The following is a 19374-nucleotide window of genomic DNA, read 5'->3' on the forward strand; positions in this document are numbered from 1 at the left end:
GCCCCAGGAGAAGTATTCTTTTCACACTAATCTGTGCTCCCTGGAGCAACACTGCAGTCTGGGTAACCCATTTTGGAACAGTGAGGAACCAGATTGCAGTTAACAGCAAGCCGTCACAAGGGAAGGGTCTGGAAACCATGTCTTCAGGAGGGGTTTTGGAACTGAGACACAAACCTGGAGGGGAGCAGGCCTGAGTGGGAGAGGACCTGGGAGGGACAAGCCACAAGGGAAGGGCTGGTCTCAATATTGAACAGCGTCTCAATAACCGAAGCCAAGAGCATTGCTCCCAACAGGCAGCTCAGGACACTGGTTGGTTCAAAGGGTGCCTAGAAGACCCTCTGATGTCCAGAGAAAAGGCATCACTGAATATAGTCTTGGAAACCAGTATCTCTGCCCAGCCAAAGCAGTCACGTGTCAAAACGCGATGGGTGAGAGCAAGCTTGCAGAAGTCAGGATGGTTCTGGTAGCACCACGGGATGAACGGAGCTGGAAAGACAGGGACAAAGGTCTAGTCCCATGAATGTCAGACTGTACTGGCGACTTCAGCCAAGTCAGGGCCACTAACATATCCCGAAAGAAGCAAGGTTGGCTTGAATGAAAAAAAAAAAAAAAAGGGTCCCAAAGACTGTATGTTTCCATTGCAGTCAGACTGAGATTAGGATTAGCCAACATGTGTTCACTGGCTCACAACCCTCCCCGACTGAATTCCCACACTCTGCTAGGCACTCTGGAGGGAGCTGTGTGTATTTTCTTTGGAGGCTCAGGGAAGCCTCAGGCTTCACTGTGGTTGAGACATTGTTTCTTCTGTGTCCTCTTTTAGCCTCCATGATTACCCAATGACGGCAAAGGGCGAATGTGTCTGGGATGACAGAGCCGCAGGAAGTGCGTGCCCGCTGCACTGTGAGATCATGTGGGAACGGCCATCTAGTGAGGTTCCCTAGTGTGACCAGCCAGCCTCTCACATCCGGATCATTTTGAAGGAGCTGATAATGCGTAGTTTATAGAACTGTCCAGGTGAGAATGAGACCCAAGACCAATCTCCACTCTGAATTTCTTCTGACCTTCTCGAAAGTACCTGCCAGGATGTGACTTCAGGGCTCTGCCAGCTCTGAGAGACGCTGAAAGACTCAGGCATGAGGGCTGTTGCCACAATCTACTCAGCACCGATGAAGAAATGACCTGGACATCACGCGGGGAACCACTTACATGGTTACTACGGACAATTTCTTCTCAGAAGGGGAAGCTGTAGGAACACCTCGTGAATACCCAATGCGACCGAACCACATAAAACTGATATTGTTCTCTTTGAAACGGGAAGTGTATTTCATTTGCTTGTTGAATATGTTGATTTTTATTTTTAAAAAAGCAGCTAATTGGGAAGCTTTCTACTTCTTTTCTATCATATTCTTCAAAGCTACCTGAACAATTTAGGACAGCTTGTAGAACTGGTGATATACATGGCCAGTAATTTTTTCTCTTTAGATGAATGGTCCTTAATAAAGGCTTCTTCTCACCTCTTAGAGAGTCTCTTGAACCTTCCATCGATCAAAAATGGTTGGGTTCAATGTGTACTCTTGAAACTGAGAACTCCAGCACTCATTTCATGTTTGTGGAGAGGACAGGACAGCCCGAGGGACTGGAGGCAACCTCTCTCCTTTGGACTTCGTTTCTCCTCTAACATCCATCCGCTATTTCTCTCCCATCTCTGGATGAAAGTATCCTTTCACTCGTTCAAAACTAACCCATTAACTTGTGTTCTTGTTCCCTAATCTCTGAATTTCCTTGGGGCTTATGTTACTTCACCATCATCTTCACCTCAGGGCTGGCTCTCACTCCTCAGGTTTACAAACTCTGTCCAGTTCTCCCCTCAGACGACAAAACACAAGCCCTCCCTTTACTCTGGTTCCTTCCGGAGCGACCGCCCTACCTCTTCCCTTCCCAACACGACCACCCATTAATTCTGTTCCACGTCTAACTTCTGTCCTGCCACTTGAGAAGGTCATAGCCTTCCAAACTACCAAATCTAACAGGTTTTATTCCTTAAATGCTGTCAAATCTCTCAGGCTTTCTAACTCCTTCCCCCGTGAATCTGGCTCGCTCTTTGGCTTTTTACACAACTTGCATTTTTCTGTGTAATCTAACCTCATTTTCTCTCTCACGAGGCTGTGTCCAGTTCACCACTCTTGCCAGCTACCTTCCCCGATGCTTTGATGCTCTGTCCCAGCTGTACTTCTTATTCTGGATGATAGGACTGCCAAACCTATCCCAGTGGTCTGTGTATTTATCTCTCACCTCTAATTGTTACCTTGTCGATTCTTCCAGAAGATGGCTTTGAAAATTCAGCCTAGCAAATCCAAGTTCATCGTCTTGCTCATTGTGGCAGATCTTTCCTGAATGTTTACCCAGCTCAAAATGGATTCTTCAGAAACTGACCCCAATCCACGGGGTGAGCCACTAGCAGCTGTTTGATTCGATTTCCTGAACACGGTTGATTGGCAAAAGAACAGGTAGCTGCTTGAGGCTGAGCTGCTTACATACTCCCACCTAGTTTTGAAGTGAGACAGAGACTTGGACTAGGTATAAATAGGTACAGCTTGAGGGGAAAGGTCCATGAATTCCTGGTGCTGGGATCACTTAGAGTTATCCCAGTTGCTAATCTTTCTGGTTAATTCCACTCTTCCATGAATCCTTGAGCTACTCTAGGAAAGTTCTTGTAAAGTTCTTCTTCGCACTAAGGTTGCTAGGCTTGACTTCTACTATTTACAGACCTTTAAGTAACAGATGCACTGACACATCTCTAGGAACCGTGAATTCTGTCCCAGGCCTTACCATTCCCTCACTCAGCAACGGCTTGCTTGTGATTTGACGCTGCGCTGGATTTTCATGAGGCTCACATTCAGAACACTCAAACCATGTCAGTTTTATCTCCAAATAACTCCCTTCCTCTCCATGTCCTCTTCTGTCTCCTAGTTCTGGCCTTGGAAATCTCTTTGCTGAGCCTGTCCAGCCTCTCCTTGATCCAGTGGTCATTCTGATTGTATCGCTTCTCTGCCTAACACCTTAGGTTCTGTCCTACAGCTCTTACCACAGCATTCAACACCCTTTTCATTGTGGCTCAAGGGACACGGGTCTCATCTGCTGTTTCCACTCCTCCCATGTGCCAGCCAGGCCTGAGGACCAGCCTCATCCAAACCTTCTCTGCTCTTTACTTCCCCTATGATTTTTGGACTGTTTCCCTTTTGCCCCTCGGTCTTTGTAAAATCTTACTTCTTGAAGGCCAACTTGAAGCCTTTCCTATCTCCTTAGAAGAAACTCTCCCTCTATCCTTTGGGACAGGAGATTACTAGTCACATTTTACATTCGTCCTCCCGTCCCGATGGCAAGGCACAGGCTACATGGATTTCCTGGCACCGCAGTGGTTGATCAGAAAGTAGATGTCGAATGTGTCTGATTGCATACATCACGTGTTTACCAGGATAGGAAAAGGCCCGGGAGAAGCGCCAAAGCCAAAGTGTGTGTGTCTTTCCATCATGGCTGAGTGTGACTTTAGCCAAAATCAGGGAAGAGAAAGGATGGAGGCTGCGGAGTGGGTAAATTCCATGGCATGTGCCCCAGACCTGCAGGCACGTGTGTGTGAAAAACACTCACAAAATGGTTTCTCGACTCCACAAAGAACATGTTTATATGGCTTATAGCGTAAGAACATTTCCATAGACTCTAACTCTTTTAATTGGCAGGGCAACCCTGTGAAGCGATGAAAGGTTATGAATGCCAGTCTGTAGGTGAGGGAACAGCTCGGTCAGGAGGTTTCAACAAGGTCATATTGTTAATGATGACAGGAAAACGTGCCTTGGAACGCCCGATCCGGTATCCTCTCTCTCTGCTGTGCCACGTGGCCTCTCAGATGACAGAGTTAAAATGCAATGAAACAGGCTACTTGGGAAGTGGGTGGGGGTGCAGATGTCTGGCTGTACATCCTCTAACTTTTCTTCCCCACTCTTGGGGCCACATGTGTGAGCGCTTGTTGCCAGCCTAGCACAGAAAGTATTATCCTATCTCCAGAAATTGATACCACCCCCCAAACACTCTGATTTGGTGGCAAAATATTTTAACTTTTCATAAAGCTGCTTCCCCAGCCGGTTATCCCCAACCCCCACCCCCAGACTCAGCAGGGAAAAGATCCTGCGGGCACGAGCGGTGGTGGAGGCGGCGGACGACGTGTGCGTATCCATAAGGGCACATACATACAGGTTTATTTAAATGATCAGATCTACACTTTTGGAGGCTGTTGGAAGCATCTTATCAAAAGAAAACACATTTTAAGCAAGAGGTTAAAAAAGCTTTTCAGACCCAAAGGCCATTTAATACAATAAATCCTACTCGGGTAGTTTAGCAAACATTTTTTAAAACCCACATCCAACAGACTGGTTAGTACTGGATATACAGATTTGGTTTTAAAGCTGAAATGCCCCTGGCGTAATAGACCTTCTCATGAAATTCAGTTATTTTATATTATGCCATAAAAAATAGGGACACACATCTATTGACAACTTAAATATTAACTCAATAGGCTACTTGGTGATATAAATAGAAAAAAAAACCCCAACAAACAACAAGTGGTCACAGACTAGGTTTGAGAAGACTATGACAACAGCCTATCCTGGCCTGCAAAGATGTTAAAATCTATCTTAGAATCTAAAACAGGAAAGAGAGTCAAATATTCCACTCCATATAGACCCCATCTGGCCCAAACCATCCCCCAAGGAGAACACCCCCAACACATGAGGTTTACTAACCACCTGCTACAGATGTTACTATGTCACTAATTAACAATGATCACAGAAAATGTGTCATATCAGAGGCTTTGTTATCATACACAACGCATTAGTGGCTGCGGGAATTGTCCTCCGAGAGCTACAGTCGGAAGGCGAACTGACGAACGTCTCTGCCGCTGGTCCAGGAAACCACAGCCAGAAGCCTGGAGCTTTCCTCTGCGCCTGAACTCTCTGGGGCACGCTCCCCGCTCTAGCTAGAGGGGCCCAGATGCGGGACCGTCCCAGCCGGGTGCTGTAGCCTCTTACTCCTGGGCCTCCTTGCGGGTCAGCTTGTAGATCTCGGTGGGTCCGTCCACATGAGTGATGGTGGTGGTGAGCTGTAGTTCCTCCCCACTGTGGACACCCAGATCACCTGAAACAGGTTTTTGGTGTGAGATGTGTGCGAGGAGGAAGAAGCTGGCATTCACCCCCATAACGGCTGCCCCAACACCAGCCCTCTTCCACATCCCGAGCTTCCAGAGACCACCAGGGCACAAACACCTGGGCCAACGTGCACCCCCTTCACTCAGGCTCTGCGGTACTTTCGGAGCATTCCTGTCTCTCAGGGAGGAGATATTAATGATAGATGAGTCAGCATACTGCTTCTATCATGTGTAGTCATTATTAACATTTAATGAGAGCTTACTTTGTACCAGACGCCATTCTCCAGGCTTTATATGTAATCGTAGTTAATCCTCCCAAGAGCCACCCCAGGTGGGCGCTGGGATCCCAGCAGCTTTAGAGATGAGGAAACAGGGAGGGAAGTAAGGACACTGCCCCAGGTGGAGAGGCAGACACACAACAGAGCCGGGAACTTGGCCAGGGAAGGAAAGTCTGACTCCAAGGCCTGCGCTGAGGGCTAAACCAGCACAACACGCCTCCTCAGGGATGGGGAGTGAGGCACGGACACACTTGCTGTGAGTAATTTACAAAGCAGCTACGCCACGCGAGGGCAAACAAGACCTGCCTATATTTACTAACAGACTGGGTTTAGAAACGTTTAGGGGTTTTCTGCTCCTGGAAAAAAAGTCCTAGAAATGTGCTCAAAATCTTCTGCTGCCCCTGGAATTCTGTACTCGACACCTGTGGTCTTGGACTCCTCATCAGTGACAGACATATTCCTCTGCTAGAATGGAATAATGTAGTCTTTTCTCCACTAGCAAGAAAAAATATGTTTCTGTAAATTAAAGCATCCTACCTGCCATGAGGCAAACTAAATGAAATGTAACTGGCAAAGGGAAAATGGGAAACATCAGGACCTAACTGTTCTCAGACCGTGTCTGGGTGGGATGCGCACGGACTTGCAGATTTACAGAAAGAGGTGCTGGAGAATGAAAGGTCAGGGTTAGGTCTGTGATTTGTATATGTTCTATGTCTATTTTTAGTATATGTTTTATTTTATTACAATATATGCTTTTATATATTTATATCTTTATGTTTCTACTGTGTACACATATTTTCTGGGACTAAAGTTTGTCCTAGTTCAAAGCACAGAATTAAATAAATAAGTGCACTTTCAACTGGGGCTGAAACTTAGAAGAAAGCTTCAGCCCTATGCTTACAACTAATGTCTTGTCACTAATCTAAGAACTGCTGGGCCTCAACGCATCTGCAGGCCTCAGAACCCAGGAGTCACCCCACACCCTGGTCCCACAGGCTGTGAGGCTGGTGCTCCTCACATTTGCCATGTGGTATTAGTTTTTCACTTAGACCCGTTTCTCAGCAGCTGTGCGGCAGCATCAGTCTTAGTAAACGCTGGTCTGCGGCTTTCTACCTGAGAGACTCCCTTCTTTCAGCAGCTGGGTCATGAGCTGATGCAGAGGACTGCTCATGGTGTTTAGGGCTATTTGCCCAAGGGTCTGACCCACAGAACTGGGGGCAGAGCAAGTAATAAAGGGGCTCTCAGGCCAACCTCTAGCACATCCCGCTTTATCCTCCCTTGGGCCAGCACACAGACCAATGGGGTGCAGAGCCTACAGAAGCCTTCCGCAGAGCCCCCAGAGGCCACACTGAACCATTACTTGTACAACAAGCAAGTTTTCCCAGGTCACCAGCTTGCATTCTCACTGTTGCAACTTCTAGCCCACTCCTCAGTCTAGCACAATGCCTAGGCCTCAAATTTCTGGGTCAAAGCTAGTTCTGGATTTGCATATCTGGGTGAGCCATCAAAACTTCAAAGCCACAGTCAGGAAGTGGATGTCTGCGTGAGTCATTAAAATTCCAAAGACAGTCCTGACCACCCCAATAAAGCCATTAGCACCTCCAAGAGTTTACCTAAAGAATCTCTTTCACTGAGGACTACTTAAAAATAGACACTAGAATGTAATTCTACTCAGGTTTTGAACCCAAGATGCTAATTCTTTAAGCTTAAAATGCAATTCTCATTAGCATGTCCTAAAAAATGTGTATGATCCTCCATACCACATAAGCCAAATTACTTTAATAAGCACACAGAGAGGTCTTTCTCGTGTGCTGACACTGTTCTAAACACTCTACAAATACTAACATATTTAATCCTCATACTAGCCCTTTGACGGAATCGCTACTGTCATCATTTCCATTCTATTGATGAGAAAACAGATGAGGCGCAGAGAGGTTAAGTAACTTGCCCAAGGGCCAGGCTGGGAACCTGTGATGTGGGATTCAAATCAGACCAATAGGCTCAGGAACCCAGGCTGTCAAAACCTTTAGGCTATGCTAATTCTTTGTGAACAACCCAGTTCCTACCAACCAGCAAGACTGCCAGCAGTCCACATACAATGTGTCACGGTCACAAACATATACATGCATAATCTGGATGAGATACGCAGCATGCTAACTCTGCTTCCGTATTTGATGAAAGAGAATTTAAAGCACACAATATCAGTGTCTGGGTGGCAAAGAGAGCTGTTACTTATGAGTACTTACCCTATGCACTAGGAGCAGGTCAGCATGCCTTATATTTCTTTATAAGATAGGAAGACACTGAGGCTCAAATAGGCAATTAATTTCTCTGATGTGAACCAGGTTGCTCCCAGCAGAGCTGGGATAAGGACCCAGACCAATGGGACCCCGGCTGGACAAATCTATGATTCATTCACGTGTGGTTTTATTGTACCTTGAAGGCCAGCTCCCCCCGCCCGCATCCCCCTTAGGGAGTGAATGTGGGAATATGGCAGTAACATGGCAGGAGTGGGAATCCCTCCATTTCTTTCCAAATTCCACCAACCCCTACTTCTGCCAAGGTCTTGCTCCATCTGTTATTCTCCCTCACTCTTGGCTCCTGCTACTCAGTATACAAACATGCTCAAAGTCTTTTCTAAGGCAAAAAAAAAAAAAAAAAAAAGAAACAAAACCAAACCAAAAACCAAAAATCCACAAAACCCTTTCCAAAAATGCATTATGTTTCTTGTTTAGGGAAGAGGAGAAGAATAAATGGGGAAAAAATTAAGAAAGGTAAAGACAAGAATTCTTCAGTTTGCAGTAAATCTCTTTCCCTGCTTATGGTGTCAGCTGCTCTCAGCTAATTAACAAGGAGATGAGGGCTTGTTTCTGTCTAACTGTTGTGAAATGGGACTAGTCTCTGGCATTGGATTTACTCACCAAGGACTATCAGTGGATCCATATTTATGATATGGCATCCACAGGTATGTAGCTGCTTACTGCTTGATTCTAACTGGCTGGAACACGTCCCGGAGACACGGAAAGCTTTATAAACTACGCTATAATGGGACAGCAATTACCAGAGCTCCCTAAGACTGGCCACATTTTAATGACGATCCCTTGTGTATCTGTGGCTACTGTAGTAAAGGAAAGAAAATGTGCTAAGGTTAACTCCAAGATTGTTTCACAGAATCTGGGAGACCAGCAGTCTTAGAACATTATGGGGCTACCTAATTCTGTCCTCACAACCACCAAGGCGAATGAACACCATGTTAACCAGACCTGGAAGCCAGAAAGCTCCCACACCACGAGTTCATATTTCTTTAGGTCAGACTCAGTGCACACTGGAGCCAGGATTCCCAACCATCTATGTCTACCTCCAAAGCTTATGTTCTTTTTTTTTTTTTTAATATTTTATTTATTTATTTGATAGAGGGAGAGAGATCACAAGTAGGCAGAGCAGCAGGCAGAGGGAGAGGGGGAAGCAGGCTCCCCGCTGAGCCGAGAGCCCGATGTGGGGCTTGATCCCAGGACCCTGAGATCATGACCTGGGCCGAAGGCAGAGGCCTAACCCAATGAGCCACCCAGGCGCCCCGCTTATGTTCTTTTTATAACACCCTTGACTTCATTCTTTCCTGTGGAATTTTCTCTAGTCCCATACTGACCTCCCTCCTATTCACCTTCAAAACTAAGTTCAAACGGTAACTTTGTAATAGAGTCCAGCCTGGTTCATGGTAGTATTAAAAAATACAAGGAGAGTAGAGTATTTGTAAAGCTAAACTATTTCCATGGAAAGGACTACGGTTGACTCTAAGGTTATGTCCCTCCTACACTTTGGGTGTTAAAAATAAATTGGACAGTAGGGGGCGCCTGGGTGGCTCAGTCGGTTAAGCATCTGCCTTGGGCTCAGGTCGTGATCCCAGGGTGGCAGAATGGAGTTCCCTCCTTGGGCTCCTTGCTCAGTGGGAAGCCTGCTTCTTCCTCTCCCTCTACCCCTCCCACCCTGCTCCTGCTCTCTCACACACACACACAAAAATACATATACATTTTTTTAAGTGGAGAGTAGGTTCTTAAAAATCTTCAAAAAAATTTTTTTTCAAAGAATATAAATAACCGGGAGTGCCTGGGTGGCTCAGTGGGTTAAAGCCTCTGCCTTCGGCTCAGGTCGTGATCCCAGGGTCCTGGGATCGAGCCCCACATCGGGCTCTCTGCTCAGCAGGGAGCCTGCTTCCTCCTCTCTCTCTGCCTGTCTCGCTGCCTACCTGTGATCTCTATCTGTCAAATAAATAAATAAAATCTTAAAAAAAATATATATAAATAACCACTGCAGTTTCTGATAGGTACTAAGTGCTCATTACAGCATCCACAAAGACTCTCCTGGTATACACCAATCCAGGTCCTCCCTGCTCCACTGTGTGTGGGTGGTTTAGCCCAGCACAGCAGCTCTTGTGTTCCCCATGGAACCCTCAACTGGAAAATAGGTGTGCCTCAGGATGGCTTGGTTTTTGTGACCCCTTCAAGGGGTTGGGGCACAGTGGCCTGGATCCAGCCATCTCTTAGTCACTTTCAGGCATTTAGGTGGTTTATACCAGGCATGGGGTGAGCCATTCCCCACCTACCTCCAAAGTACCTCTAGATACCAAGAACCAGGCAACTGCAAGAGGGTGGACACAATAAAACCTAGGCATTTTGAGTGAAATCTTAATGTTATGGGCTGAATTATATCCTTCCAAAATTCATTTGTTGAATTCCTAATTCCTAGTACCTCAGAATGTGACTATATGTGGAGACAGCGCCTTTAAAGAGGTATGGAATTAACATGAGGTCATAGGGAAGGTCCCTAATCCAATATGACCTATGTCTTTATGTGAAAAGGAGATTAGGGTACAGAGACACACAGACGAAAGACCATGTGAGGACACAGAGAGAAGATGACCATCTACAAGCCAAGAAAAGAAGCATCAGAAGAAACCAGTCCTGCCGAAACTTTGATCTTGGACTTCCAGTCTTTAGAACTGTGAAAAAATACATAGATTTCTCATTCTGTGGTATCTGCAATAGCAGGCTTCCCAAACTGATAAATTTAGGAAGCAGAAAGTTCCTCCCAAGAAGGTGATTGAGGGTAGGGTAATAGTCATTCGAAGAGCTGGAAAAAATTATTTACTTTGCCTGGGAAAGGAAAGATCAGGTCACTGGAAGGACAGCAGCCCTGGGAGAGGCGCGAGACGGGAAGTGCCCAGCTCCATTCAGCAGAGTGGAGGTGCTCGGCTGGTGATGGCTTGTTACAGGCTTCCCATCTTCATTAGGAAAAGGATATCGAGACCCACTTCAGAGTCTGAGTCCAGCCCTGGTGGTAAGACCACTTCCATCACTGCTCACAGACATCAAGAAGCCAGGCCAGCCATGGGTGGGTCATCTAACATACAACCAGGGGAAAGGCCTCAATAAAAGGCAGCCACTGTCAAAGCCTCATGACTCAAACCAAACATTTATTGAGGCAACAAAAGCCAAAGCCACCTTTCCTGTGAAACAAGCAGCAGGAGACCTTAGAAGCCTCTGGCAGGAAAACTGACACAGCGTGGTAGCAAGCTACCAAGACATAGGATCCGGGGTTGCTGCTGTGGCTTCCAGCAGAATGAGTGTGTCAGACAGAAGACATTTAGTGCGAATAGAAATAGAAAGCAACCAGTTGGCAATTAGAGCGTCTCCTGTACCCTTCGTCACAGTCATCCAGTCAGGAATTCCGTTTCTCAGTTTTTTTCTAAAACCTTCTGACAAGAATTCTATAGACGAAAGAATACAGAAATGAAAGCTATTATTAAGAACTGTCTGACTTCATAAGCAGCTCCAACTTTTTTTCCACATGAATTGGTGGCTGAGGGTGTTTGGACAGTTTGTTGAGTGTGGACAGTATCGATGCTGAGCCCCTGGGAGATGCCATCTTCGCTCCGACCTAAGGTTAACATCAGCCTGCTGCAATTCGTGTCTGCCTGGGAAGACAACTAGAATGATTCACAAATTGCTTATGGGAACAGGTAAAAAGAACAACTTTAATGAGAAGGTAGCAGGAGCTGGGCAGAAAATGTGAAGGTCCTTAAAAGAATGAGGTCTAAAATATCTTTGCTAAATTAAAACAAGTCAGGGCACCTGGGTGGCTCAATTGGTTGAGAGACTGCCTTCAGCTTGGGTCGTGATCCTGGAGTCCCGGGATTGAGACCCACGTCGGGGTCCCCTGCTCAGCGCAGGGGTGGGGGTGTCTGCTTCTCCCTCTGACCTCTCCCCTCTCATACTCATTCTCTCTCAAATAAATAAATAAAATATTTTTTAAAAAGTTGTATGTCTGTTTGTATATGTGTGTATACAAACACACAATAATATGTACACACACATACACACATAAAATGATTATACTTAAAGATATATATATATATATATATATGTATGTATATGAAATAACTGACGTGAGAATGTTTCTGTCACCAACTATGATGAATCAACCAACTACAAGATGGAACCCAAAGCGCCATACCTTTGCAGCACCCATCAACTGCTAAAAACATGAAAGTGTTCCAGCCTAGAGCTATTCTGCCATGTCCCGAGTTTCAAGAGGCAGCCAAGGAAGCCTTGCCTCTCAGACCAGGCTACTAGCTCCATGAGAGCAGGGACTGTGTCTTGGTCCCTCCTTTGGGCTTCAGGTCACTCCATCTGATCAAACCTGACACAGTGCTAAGCACTGAGGTACTCAGGGGTTCATTTCTAAGGGTCATTTTCCGATCCACACAGTAAAAGAGAAACACATGTATAAGGAAAAAAAAATGCTCTTTAGAAAGCCAGCCTTTCTAGAACCTGCCATCTGCTTTGTTTCTCTCCGTCCATTCCTTGACCAAAAGGGAGAGGCTAAAGTCTATGCTCTCTGCTTTCATTTCCTTCCTACCCACTCCCTCCTGGCAGTTCTTGGCATCTCCTCTCCACGTCCAAACAAAACAATCCCTCTCAATGTTCCTTTTCTTTCTTTATCCCCTTTGGCTGCCTCAGAAACCACCTGCCAAGTTCCTGGAAAGGAGCTTTTTCCAGAGGTCCATCTCACCAAGGCAAGAAGCACCACACACCTGGGATTCATTCTCCATAGCCAGAGATCTGAATTCTTGGCTCTGGACCTTAAAAGCAAAGGAGCGGGGGAGCCCAAGCCAACTTAAAAATAAAAACTTTCCACGAGAAAGGGAAAGGAGCATGGGAAGCCTGGGGGAGGAGAAGGGATGTCATCCAGAGATCCAGAGAATTTAAAAATACGGTGTAACTCCCGAGGAGTTCATTTTCTAGGTTTCCATAATACTTTGAACTAGCTCTTTCCAAGGAGCTTCAAAATCCTGTAACTCCTGGGAGACACTGTGTGGTCTGGCGGTAGACAAAGAGATGAGAAGTGAAGGAGGGCAGAGAAGGAACATGATCCGAGAACCAGACACGGAAAAGCCCCTTCCAAAGTCACAAGGTCACAGCATGACGCAGGAATGGAAGGACACAACAAGCGGCCGGGGGCTCACGGGCGGCTGTGAAATCACAGCCGATCATGTCACCATCACAGAACTGCTAAGGTGTGTGGCTCGTGTTTATGATCGGAACAGGGTCCCAAAAGAGCCTGCCCACTTAACTGCTTGAAAATTTGTTTTTTCAACAAGGGCCCTATTGGCATTTTAGGATGGACAATTCCCTACTCCAGGGGACTATTTTGCTCTTGGCAGGACACTTAACATCCTTAGATTCTGACCCCTAGATGCTAGTGGCACCCTGACAATCCCAAAACAAATAAACACAAATACATTTGGCAAGGGATTTGGGGGATAGGACCTTCTGGTGAGAACTAGCTTTTGAGCTTTCTGTGAAGTTACAGGTCAAGCCACCTCTCCCTGCCCCCAGCCCAAATCTGTGGGGAGGGCTATTCTCAATTGCAAAGTTTCTTTAAGCCTCAGAGGGTGGCTGTTGTGCAGAGTAAGAAGTCCCAATGGGAGCTGCCTAATACCTGGCTTGCAAATCAAGCATTTGGCCCAACAGGGTGACAGGCAGTCAGCCTACCTCTAAGGGGCTGGCCACAGCTCTGGCTTCCACGTGCCTAAAAGTGCTAGGATGGGCAAATTCTTACCAGTGTTGGGAAACCCCTTACCTGGGACAGAATCACCCCCCTGAGCTGCCACTTTCATAAGAGATGCTCCTCTTTGCCAACGGGAAGAAAGAGAACCACAGACCTTCACAGTTCCAAGACTTTAAGAGATCACACAACTGGGAGAAGTAGTGCACAAAGGTTAAGTAGTATGCCAGAGTCACCAAACCCAAACCACCAGAATAGTTTACATAAAGTGCTCTAGTATGTGGTTAGTATTCAGTAACTATTACCCATTAGTAGTATCATTCCAACTTCCCAGGAAGTCCAGCGACTGCTTTATGGGGAATTTCCCTGGAAGGCAGGAACTTCATCTACTGGATTCCTGCTCAATACTCTCAAGTCGAGGACATGCCCATGTGGTTTCTGTCAAAGTCCAACAGGATGACCACGAAATGAAATTAAGATTCTTGTTCACAAGCCCAGCACCCCTTCCTGCTGGTGTTCTGGAGGTCCACTACTTGAGAGGTTATGTGCCACCATTCCCCACGCGGAGTGCGACCAGCCAAGGAGCAGGAAGGAAGACAGGCCTGAAGGACACTCTTACACAGAAGTGGCAAGTATGGTATTGAGGTGGATGGTGGCTGAGAATCATCCACGGCCCCAACTTTCAACAGAGCTGCCCTTCATTTCCCACACCATCACCGTCATCACCCCCTCCTTTTAACTCAGCTCTCAAGATCAATGGCCCACCTCTGAAATATAAAAACGAATCTAGAACACTTATTTCTAAAGCATTAATTCAAACAACATTTTCAAAGCACCCTTAAGAACCTGTCCTTGCTCTTAAGGAGTCAGTATTCCAACAGGAGAGAGAAGACACAGGCAAATTTATCTACTGCATTTATACAGCAAGTGTCATATGAAAAGGATAATTGTGTTTCCCCAGGCCTGTTCTTTAGAACACCATTTCCAAAAAAACAAAAAAAACAAAAAAAAACAAAAAAAACACTGCCTGGAAAAAGGGGTCCAGGGCCAAATAATTCAATAATTTTGGGGAATGCTATTACGCCCACCCATTTAAAAGGACCTATAGTAAAAATTAAGGCACTAAAGGCATTAAGATGTCCTGCAGTAAAAACCTCATTAATGCCAATTAAAAACCCAATGGTTCTCAAATTTGACTACTAAAACCCAGCAATATCCCATGGCAACAACATTCTATTGGATATAGTTTTCTGGGCTCCAACTAGAGTGTTCTGGAATAGGTTTCAAGAAAGAAGCAGCATTTTGAATGAGCCCAGAAGGTGGGGAGGGTTTTATTAGACCCAAATGGACCCAGGATATGAATCCATTCCTTCAACACACACTTGTGTTGAGTACTTCCTATGAGCAAGGCCCAGCCGTGGTCCCACAGCAGACATGCAGACCTAAAGCCCTGGACTTTGCTCCAAGGGAGTGAAGGGCACTGGCTTGGATTTGAGAAGGAGCATCTAATACTTGGGGAAGAGCGAGAACACGGCAAGGGTAAAGCAGGTGTGACAAAGAGAAGGCAGAGTAAGGGTGGGGCCCAACAGTGTAGGACTGAGCTGTCAGAGAAAAAGGAGCTATCAGACATGTTGTTTACCAGGCCACCTATTCCAAGTTAAGAGCATGGCCTGGAGCAGTGACAGTCATTTCCCTCTGCCACTGCTGGTAAAGACACCCCGGCCAAGCACTTCCCCTCTCTGGGCCTCCGTTTCATCATCTACAAAACAGCCAGACTGGCTAGGTTCCCTAAGGTTCCTCGTAGCGTCAGTAGCATTTAGGGAGAAGAAGACCATGGGGACGGGTGAATAGCTATTGGTGTGGACGCGTGTCAACAGCCTTGCACAAGATTGGGCAGGAGAAAAACGAAGCCAGCTCAGTCTTCAACTCTCAGAATCCAGTCCCATTCCACCTGATAGCTTAAGATCATGCTTCTCAAGTCAGAAGAATAAATACGGCATAATCTCTGAGAGTCAATTTTGCTCAGAAAATTGAGGAAAGCAATTTTAAGTTTTATACTAAAAGGGGCACCTCTTTCAGACTAGACTGCAATATTCTCCATGTTTGAAGATTTAAAAAAAGGCACAAGGACTTAAAAGAAATATCTGCCCTGTGCTGGCTTTTTTCCTTATGGCTCCCCAGTACCCCAGGGGTACTTACTGACATTTGGAGGGCAAGTTTGACCAGGGAACCCAGAGCCTTTCCTAAGTGGATCTTGTAGAAACTGAAGCTGAATTATCCTGAATAAAGCTCTGCTAAAGAGACAAACTCACCATTGGACTGGTCTTCCCCATAGTTCTTATGGGAGGGTGCATATAAGAACATCAAAGCAAAGACATACAGGTTCCACATCCCATAAATGCCTGTGAAAAAGGCACTGTTCACTTGGACTGTGACACCGCCCCACTTCCAATGGCCTTCCGTCACCTACGGAAAAAGAACAGTAACATTTAATTGGAACCAAGAAGAAACATAACACGGAGACAGGAATCAACCCACACAAAAATTGAATGTCTTCTATATATGGGAAAAGTAAAGGGCCTTGTAGGACCCCTGTTTTTCTTTTTTAGGTGATTTATTTATTTATTTTTGAAAGAAAGAGAGAGAGAGAGAGAGAGAATGAGGGAGCCTGAGTGGGAGAAGGGGCAGAGGGAGAAGGAGAAGTAGACTCCCTGATGAGCAGGGAGCCCAATGGATTCGGGGCTTGATCCCAGAACCCTGGGATCATGACCTGAGCCAAAGGCAGACATTTAACTTACTGAACTACTCAGGCACCCAGGCCTCTTTTTTAAAGCTAAATCATACTAGTATGAATTTACGTTCACTGAGGGTTTACTGCGTGTCAGATACAAAGTCAGTGGTTCTCCTGTTGGCTGCGTATCAGAATCATCCGGGGAGTAGCTCTTTCTTAAATAACAGTACACCGTTATCCCTAATATATGGAAATTGTGTTTGAGTCTCACACTTATCCACAACTCTTGACTCCTCCTCTGCGGTCTGTCTTCCCAGCTCGATGTAAACTCCCTGCAGGCAGAGACCACTTCTGACCTGTTTACTGCCAATCCTTGGTGCCTGATGCCCCACAGGGGCTCAGTGAAGACAGGCTCATTAAATAAGTGAGTAGCCTTCCTTAGTGGGGCAGTGCAGGGAAGCAGAAAAGACACGGGCCTAGAGTCAGAGATCAGGATGCAAATGTAGACTTTACCACTTACTCTGATTAACGTAAGAGAAGATTAAGACTCTGAACTGCAGTTTCTTTAAGTACAAAGTAGAGGAGTGCCTGGGTGGCACAGTTGGTTAAGCATCTGCCTTCAGCTCAGGTCATGACACTGGAGTCCTGGAATCGAGTCCCACATCAGGCTCCCAGCTACCCAGAGAGTCTGCTTCTCCCTCTCTCCTCTGCCTCTCTCCCCCACTTGTGCTCTCTTTCTTACTTGCTCTCTCTCAATTAAATAACTAAAATCTTAAAAACAAAAAACAAAACAAAACCCTACAAAACAAACTTGCAGGGTTACTGAGGAGAATTAAGTAAAAATGTTTCTAGAAATTTCCTAAGACAGCGGCGCTGGGTGGCTCAGTGGGTTAAGCCTTCCGCCCAGGTCATGATCTCAGGTCATGGGATCGAGCCCTGCATCAGGCTCTCTGCTCAGCGGGGAGCCTGCTTCCCCCCCGTCTTTCTGTCTGCCTCTCTGTCTACTTGTGATATCTCTCTCTCTGTGTCAAAAAAAAAAAAAATCTAAAAAAAAAAATTTCCTAAGACAATGAACAATAAATCTGTGTCTATAACGTACTCTATGTAAGTCACTCATGAAGGTAATTATGAATCTTTCACACCCTTTACAATTCTCCAGGAATGTTTTGAGGCTGCCTTTCTCTATGTTAATGACTTCGTAATTGTTTCGAGGGCTGTCTGATGACATATGGATTACACTAAGAACTGTCAACAGAACTACTGAGCCTAGTGACTAAAAACTTGTGCCAGTCCTAAGATCAATGAAATGATTCTAACCACTTCTGCTTGCTACAGGAAATCATAAATGGAGTAGAAGAATACTGGACAAATGTCCCTGTGAGAACTTAATGAGGCTGGGTTATATAAGCCATTTCTAGAAGCCCCCTCTCCTAGAAGCTACAGTGTGAGACGGTAAGCTATATCTAAATGTTAATGACTTTGACAAGCAGGTGGATTTCACCTCCTATTCATGAGGCAATGGGTGTATATTCACCTGACACCTTCTTTATACCTCATGACCCACTGGGGCCCCAGGCATAATAAAATTATAAGTGTAGGTGTTTCCTTTTGAAAGACCTGGAGTGTCCATTAGTTAGGTTAACTAACTATAGACTTACCAATTTTAGTTTGGCCTTGGTGATACATAATTTTTCACTTTTGTGATGCATAAACCACTAATCACGAATGCTTACTTATTTTTGGAAACAATTCACTTGATACAATGTGCTCAGGAATATTTTTGGCAAAGAAGAATTTCATAACCACTTCTGATTTTAGAACAATGTATAAGCATTCAAACTACTTAGAACGAACTTCTTAGAAATGTCTCCAAATGTCACTCTTCTTAAAAGAAGAGAATACTGTAATTTTATAAAAATTACAGTACTTAGGGCATACTTAAGATGATTTTAATGCATATAATGGAAGAGAAGAGGGAGTCTTAAGATAATTCCTGGAAACATATGTGCCTGCTGTCATAACAAAGGGAACAGTTCTGTTTGAGAGGACAGAGGGGAGGCTGGACTGGGTGAACTACAGGTAATGATGGAGTAAGGCAGCTCTAATTTTCTTCTACTCTGTTAAGACAGCAGGCCCCTCAATAGGTCTCTCTGCTCCAAGAGACCCTACTTCCTATGACATAAGCTGGGAATCCTCAGTACCTTTTTGCTGAAAGTGGTTCTTGTTGGGACTGGCATGACAGATCTAAGGAAACACCCACTGTACGCCTGGTTCACAATGGTATTTGACAGATGGATGTTTGTTGAATGAATATGGATAAAAGTACAGGCATGTGTAGGAATGCCAGTACATGGAAGTAGAAAGGGAGGACAGAAACAGTTGTTTGAAGGAAGTATCTGATGGCAAAGTAAAGAGAAACTATTGCATTCCACAATAAAGAATGATGACTGTACTTAAAAGTGAGTCAATGGGTAATAAGTATTATTTCACTTAAATATTACTAACACAGATATTAGCAAAACTAAGACTTTTTAAAATAACAAGGGTAATGACAGTTAACATTTATTCAATGCTACTACGTCAGACACTACTGTAAGAATTTTACATGGAAGATATTATTTAGTCTTAATAGCTTCATTAGTTGGCAGGTAGCATTTCCACTCAACACAGGGGAAAACTGTGCCACAGTGAGGTACGTTATCTTGCCCAAGATTGCTCAGTTAGAAAGTCGTGACTCTGACTCCAAAAGAAGATATTCTTAACCATTATGTAATAAAAGAGTAGGAATATTATCCTTTTTTTTTTTTTTTAAAGATTTTATTTACTTATTTGACAGAGAGAGACACAGCGAGAGAGGGACCACAAGCAGGGGGAGTGGGAGAGGGAGAAGCAGGCTTCCTGCAGAACAGAGTGCCTGACACGGGGCTCAATCCCAGGACCCTGGAATCAGGACCTAAGCCAAAGGCAGATGGTTAATGACTGAGCCCCCAGGCGCCCCAAGAGTAGCAATATTAACCTAAAGAGTGGTGAGTCCGTTAAGTTAGCATATGGAGCAACTATTGTGGAAGACCAGATTTCCTTTGAAAATTCACTTAATTAACCAT

General features: G+C 45.2%; 1 protein-coding gene across 2 annotated transcripts in view; it reads right to left on the reverse strand.

Annotated features, from left to right (window-relative positions):
- Positions 1-4235: 4235 nt before the first annotated feature.
- Positions 4236-19374, reverse strand: part of LOC111143076 (wntless Wnt ligand secretion mediator) — a 101247-nt gene continuing 86108 nt past the window's right edge. The window contains exons 11-12 of one of the 2 annotated variants that reach the window (XM_022496532.1): positions 15852-16005; positions 4236-5187 (exon numbers count right to left, since the gene is read on the reverse strand). In XM_022496532.1, the coding sequence (XP_022352240.1) occupies positions 5078-5187; positions 15852-16005 (264 nt within the window). In that variant the 3' untranslated portion in view covers positions 4236-5077. The remainder of the gene's footprint in view (positions 5188-15851; positions 16006-19374) is intronic. The other variant, XM_022496533.1, reaches the window with a different exon arrangement.

The sequence above is a fragment of the Enhydra lutris genome, unplaced genomic scaffold (assembly GCF_002288905.1).
Source record: "Enhydra lutris kenyoni isolate GAN:26980312 unplaced genomic scaffold, ASM228890v2 scaffoldscaffold9, whole genome shotgun sequence".
Taxonomy (NCBI): domain Eukaryota; kingdom Metazoa; phylum Chordata; class Mammalia; order Carnivora; family Mustelidae; genus Enhydra; species Enhydra lutris.